This window comes from Nannobrachium achirus, assembly GCF_963921795.1.
Source record: "Nannobrachium achirus genome assembly, chromosome: 6".
Classification (NCBI taxonomy): domain Eukaryota; kingdom Metazoa; phylum Chordata; class Actinopteri; order Myctophiformes; family Myctophidae; genus Nannobrachium; species Nannobrachium achirus.
Genome location: NC_137815.1, coordinates 69614485 through 69620798, shown reverse-complemented (window position 1 = coordinate 69620798; position 6314 = coordinate 69614485). Strand labels below are relative to the sequence as shown.

General features: G+C 43.4%; 1 protein-coding gene across 1 annotated transcript in view; it reads right to left on the bottom strand.

Annotated features, from left to right (window-relative positions):
- The window catches only part of LOC308287525 (protein kinase C delta type-like), a gene marked incomplete at its 3' end in the record, with an annotated part of 64550 nt that overhangs the window by 34786 nt on the left and 23450 nt on the right, over positions 1-6314 (bottom strand). The window contains exon 8 of the mRNA XM_080728731.1: positions 3719-3848. Coding sequence (XP_080584857.1) covers positions 3719-3848 — 130 coding nt within the window. The remainder of the gene's footprint in view (positions 1-3718; positions 3849-6314) is intronic.

Here is a 6314-nt window from a genome sequence, read left to right as displayed (position 1 = left end):
AGTCTGAGACAGAACCAGACACAATGTTACCAACACGTTCATGGTGCAGTCTGAGACAGAACCAGACACAATGTTACCAACACGTTCATGGTGCAGTCTGTGACAGAACCAGACACAATGTTACCAACACGTTCATGGTGCAGTCTGTGACAGAACCAGACACAATGTTACCAACACGTTCATGGTGCAGTCTGAGACAGAACCAGACACAATGTTACCAACACGTTCATGGTGCAGTCTGTGACAGAACCAGACACAATGTTACCAACACGTTCATGGTGCAGTCTGAGACAGAACCAGACACAATGTTACCAACACGTTCATGGTGCAGTCTGAGACAGAACCAGACACAATGTTACCAACACGTTCATGGTGCAGTCTGAGACAGAACCAGACACAATGTTACCAACACGTTCATGGTGCAGTCTGTGACAGAACCAGACACAATGTTACAAACACGTTCATGGTGCAGTCTGTGACAGAACCAGACACAATGTTACAAACACGTTCATGGTGCAGTCTGAGACAGAACCAGACACAATGTTACAAACACGTTCATGGTGCAGTCTGAGACAGAACCAGACACAATGTTACCAACACGTTCATGGTGCAGTCTGAGACAGAACCAGACACAATGTTACAAACACGTTCATGGTGCAGTCTGTGACAGAACCAGACACAATGTTACAAACACGTTCATGGTGCAGTCTGAGACAGAACCAGACACAATGTTACAAACACGTTCATGGTGCAGTCTGTGACAGAACCAGACACAATGTTACAAACACGTTCATGGTGCAGTCTGAGACAGAACCAGACACAATGTTACCAACACGTTCATGGTGCAGTCTGTGACAGAACCAGACACAATGTTACCAACACGTTCATGGTGCAGTCTGTGACAGAACCAGACACAATGTTACCAACACGTTCATGGTGCAGTCTGAGACAGAACCAGACACAATGTTACAAACACGTTCATGGTGCAGTCTGTGACAGAACCAGACACAATGTTACCAACACGTTCATGGTGCAGTCTGTGACAGAACCAGACACAATGTTACCAACACGTTCATGGTGCAGTCTGTGACAGAACCAGACACAATGTTACCAACACGTTCATGGTGCAGTCTGTGACAGAACCAGACACAATGTTACAAACACGTTCATGGTGCAGTCTGTGACAGAACCAGACACAATGTTACAAACACGTTCATGGTGCAGTCTGTGACAGAACCAGACACAATGTTACCAACACGTTCATGGTGCAGTCTGTGACAGAACCAGACACAATGTTACCAACACGCAGGCGTTCAAACGCACACGTTTTAACCCATTTCGGCCTAGAATTATTGAATGATTTAACCAGTGAAAAATAGCAGATATACAAGCTCACAGCGCGGCACCGAGTGCCGCGCTGCGAGCTTGTAGATCTGCTATTTTTGAAAAAGTCGTGAAAATTTGTGCAAATCTTTGAATATATGTATTTTTAAAGCGAACGTTTGTAACTCAAATTTTGCTTCTGGGTGGTCCCTGGAACTAAATGTTTTGAGATGCGGGTCCGTGGCCAAATAAATATCATTTTGGGGGTCCTTCACATGAAAATGTTTGAGAACCACTGACAGAGTAGTCTCTCAAGCACAGACTAACTGAGCTCCAGTTAAGTGAAAAGGACCTTTTCTTTGACGATGGCTGGCCAGATTGCTGACATAGAAACATACGTTTTTTAAAAAAAACCTTAGAAGAATTCAAAAGACACTTCAAAAACACGTCAACACACAAAAAGACACGTCAAAATTCAAATTTTCACGATTTTTCAAAAATAGCAGATATACAAGCTCACAGCGCGCTTGTATATCTGCTGTTTTTCATTAGTTAAAGCATAAAATAATAATACACTATAATGTGTACCCGTTCTAAAGGACAACTTAGTTTTTTTACAACAAGGGTTCATATTTTAGACAGTCATTAGAGATAAGAAAAGATGAGTGTTACAATGTTTTCATTTACTTCTTTCTATCGTTTTAGTAATTTTTTTTTTTTTTTTTTTTTTTAAATAATTTTTATCCCACAATTTTGTAACCCATTTTTTCACCCAGTGCGAATTGCCTATGTAATCCTGGGCTCTGCTCTCCCTCTGCCACGCCTGGGGAGACAACGGACTGACGGACTGACCTCCTGCTTCCTTCTATGCATGAGGAGTCCAAGTTGCTTTCTTTTCACCTGACAGTGGAGATTTCCCTGGTTTGGACGTAGCGCGTGGAAGGAACACGTTATTCCAACCAGTTCCTTTCGCCTCCATCAGGGAGGCCAGGATTACGTGCATGTTTTTGTGAGGGTATCAACCCTAGGAGACACGGGGAGAACATGCAAACTCCTCACAGAAAGGCCCTATCGCCAACCCCACCTAGGGTGTGGGCGCTGATGACGTGGAGGGAGGAACACGCCGCCAGCGCCGCCAGCGTCCCCCGGCAGGAATCGAACCCAGGACATTCTAGCTGTGAGGCGAAGCGCTAACCACTGCGCCACCGTGCACCTCGTTTTAGTAATTTTAACGATTTGATTTGCATGCATGGCCCCAGGTTGGGGGCATGCATGCAAACGGCTAAATATGTATTTTTAGACACAATAAGTCCATTCCCAAGATGCACCGCAATCTTTCATGGGCAGATATGACTTATGGGGGCTGGTGTAAATAGTAACAAAGAAATTGCTGGCTTTTATTCTGTCTAAAAAGACATATTTTAGCCACTTGTACGCATGCCCCCACCCACTGAAATCAAACTACTAAAATCGCTAAAACAATAGAAAGCAGTAAATGAAAACATTTTAACTCTCATCTTTTCTTTCTTATCTAAAATATGAACCCTTGTTGTAAAAAAACAAAGTTGCCCTTTAATCTCTTTATTTGGGTTTTCAATTAAATTGCCAAAATCCCAAATAGAGTCAGAGTCAAAATGTAATACAGGATCATGATCACAATTGTCTGTATAAGCTGTAGAATGCCAGTTATAGGATACAGGTGACCGTTACTTTTCCATAGAAAGTGACTCCATACTAAGTGTTGTTTTGCCCTTATTTTAGCCAGTCTGACAATTTGTAGTCCTCGCACACACATCGTGCACGCACGCACACACATACCCTGACGTCTCTATCTCGTGCATGTCATTACACGCATAATTATTGGTGAAAATATGAAATCTACAAGCTCGCGATGCTTGTGATGTTGTGGCATTAGTCGAAAGACATTTTAAACAGGGCTCAAGTGGTTTAACTCAGTGGTTCTCAACCTGTGGGTCGGGAACGCCGGGGGGTCCACACATTATTTTGGGGGGTCCCCAGATGATTAACTTAATGTGAAACATTGTTTTCTCACTCAACAGTAAACAAACCAACATAAAGTTTAAGCGTATAGAGGGTATCTGCACATTTCTAAAGTGACAATTTAAGGACTTTTTAATACTTCTAAAATGACAAATTAAACATTTACCAAATTGTCAAATATTAGAGGCAGAAATTGTGAAAATAGGCGTTGTGAGCATGTAGATCGTCTATTTTCACAACAGAACCGTGTTATACAAAATGTAATGCCTCAACTCTTAGTGCTCTTCAGGATGGGGGGTCGATCCCCAGTTAAAATATAATTACTTTGGGGGTTGCGGCCTTAAAAGGTTGAGAACCACTGGTTTAACTGAATAAAATTGCTCTTTTTTTTTACCTTCACACTTGAGGCCCTGCTTGACCAGGCCCCACAGCAGGCTGCCACAGTGGTCGCAGAAGGTGGGACTCATGTAGTTGTGGATCTTGAAGCGGTGCGGCATGTCGATCTTGAAGCGCTCCTTCTGGAACTGCGGGGGGGACAGACAGAAGGACTCATAGCTGAGCAGAGGAGGCAAGTAGAGAGGCCCGCCACGCCACCTCACAGCCCTGCGGACCTGCCTCATCTCTCTCTCTGTTTCTCTGTTTCTCTGGCTCTCTCCTCTGGCCCCTTTTCCACACGGGTTGAACAGCTTCAGTTCTTTTTTCCCCCGTCTAAAGGTCTTTGCACACGGCTGCGTTTTTCGGGCCGAAAATCTGAGTGAATTTCGGAGAGCGTGAATAAAAAAATCTACCTCACGTTATGTCAATCACGTTTGCACACTGCCGCCCATTTCGAATTTATTTTCGGACCAGGGTTGATTTTTTTCCAATTTTCGTAACTGTCACCACTGGGTCCTTTGCTCTCTCTCTCTCCTCTCTCTCTCTCCTTGGCCTGAAAAATGCTTTCGAGGATTTCTGATTTCCAAAACGTAACAAAAACACGCAGTGCAGTGTGCAACCGGCTTTATATTGTACCAGTTCAGAGTGTTTCCACTGGAAATGAATCGGTTCAGAACCCTAAAAAGTTGGTTTAGGAACTGGAGCCAAATGAAATGTCCGCCGGTTCCGTGAAAGCACCAAAGGTTCCAATAATCTCTAACGGAACCAGACCTCTAGAACCAAAGTTCTTTTGGTGGAAAAGGGACTTCTGTCACTTTATCTCTGGTTCTCTCCCTCTCTCTCTCTCTTGAGTCTCTCTCTTTCCCTCCCTCCTGGCTCCCCTCTCTCTCTCTCTCTCTCTCTCTAGGGCCTTTTCCACCGGCAAAGAACCAGTTCCGGTTCTTTCTCCCGCCTAGTTGATGAACCAGAGTTGAGCTTTTCCACCGAGAACCGGAGTTGGTTCCGAACCGTAAAAGTTGGGTCCGAACCGTTAAAGTTGGTTCCTAACGGGAACCACAAAATCCTTGGTTCCTCTGGTTCAATCTGGTTCAATCTGGTGAAAACGCAAGCCGGTTCGCAAGAACGAACCAAAGGTTCCAAGATTCTTGAAGAAAGTTGAACCGGCACTGGTTCTGGAACCGGTTCTTTGCTGGTGGAAAAGGCCCCAGAGTCTGAGTCTCTCTCTCTTTCCCTCCTTCCTGGCTCCTCTCTCTCTCTCTCTCTCTCTCTCTCTCTCTCTCTCTCTCTCTCTCTCTCTCTCTCTCTCTCTATCTCTTTCTTGTTCTCTGTCTCTCTGCCTGGGTCCCTCTCTCTGGCCGATGTTTCACTAAATGCCCAGGCTGCTAGATCACCTACAGGTCCTTCCCAAGGACTGCCTCTTGTCTAATCTGGGGCTCCATTCAGGTATCTGACGCATTGATTTTATTCCGTGAATTAGAATACAATACACAGATAATACTTAATCTATAGGAATATCGAAATAGTCAAGTCACGTGAACCTTAGTTGAATTAACAGATAGATGTACACATTATTAAAAACCATCTAGGCCTGAATGCAAATCTGTGTCATGTTTAGATTTGAGCCACTTTAACTTGACTTTTCAAAAAATAGCAGATCTACAAGCTCGCAGCATGGCACTCTGTGCCACACTGTGAGCTTGTATATCTGCTGTTTTTCAATAGTTTAAGCATGAAATAATTCTAAGCCTAAATAATGGGTTAATCTCAAAGCTCCGGTTGCCATATACATTCATAGATGAATTGTCAGTAAAAAGTTAAAAATCCTAGGTAAAAACCTATATCCCCACCCCTCCCACCATCTCCTCTACCCCCCAGTTAGGCCTGTCACAATTATTACATAATCGTCTAATCGCAATTATTTTACATAATCGCGATTCTTTTTCATAATCGTTTTCCATGTTGAAAAATGTTATTTTTTAAGTATAAAGTCGTCAAAAATGTCCATAATTTCTTTGTACATTTAGGTTATGTGTCATATCTACCATGAGCAACTCCAAAGCCTAAAAGCCAAACAGAAATGTAATTGTCAACGACAAAAACACAATTAAATCGTTAAATGTCATAATGGTGACAGCCCTTCCCCCAGTGCTTCATTGTGCAGTCTGATGGCCCTTGGGGTGAAGCAGCGTTTAAATGTGTCTGTGCTACACTTCTGTGATGGGAACCCATCACTGACTGTGCTCCTCTGCAGGGGCGTCACAAGGGGGGGGGGGGGGGGCTTAATTATTTTATATACTTTAGCTATTGAAAAATAGCAGATATACAAGCTCACAGCGCGGCACCGAGTGCCGCGCTGCGAGCTTGTACATCTGCTATTTTTGAAAAGTTGTGAAAATGTGTGCAAATCTTTGAATATATGTATTTTTTAAGCGAACATTTGTGTCTCAGATTCTGCTTCTGGGTGGTCCCTGGAACTCAATATTTTGAGATGGGGGTCCGTGGCCAAATACATATCATTTTGGGGGTCCTTGACATGAAAAGGTTTGAGCACCACTGACATCGAAACATAGGTTTTTCAAAAAACCTATTGAAATATTCAAAGATTTTTATGATTT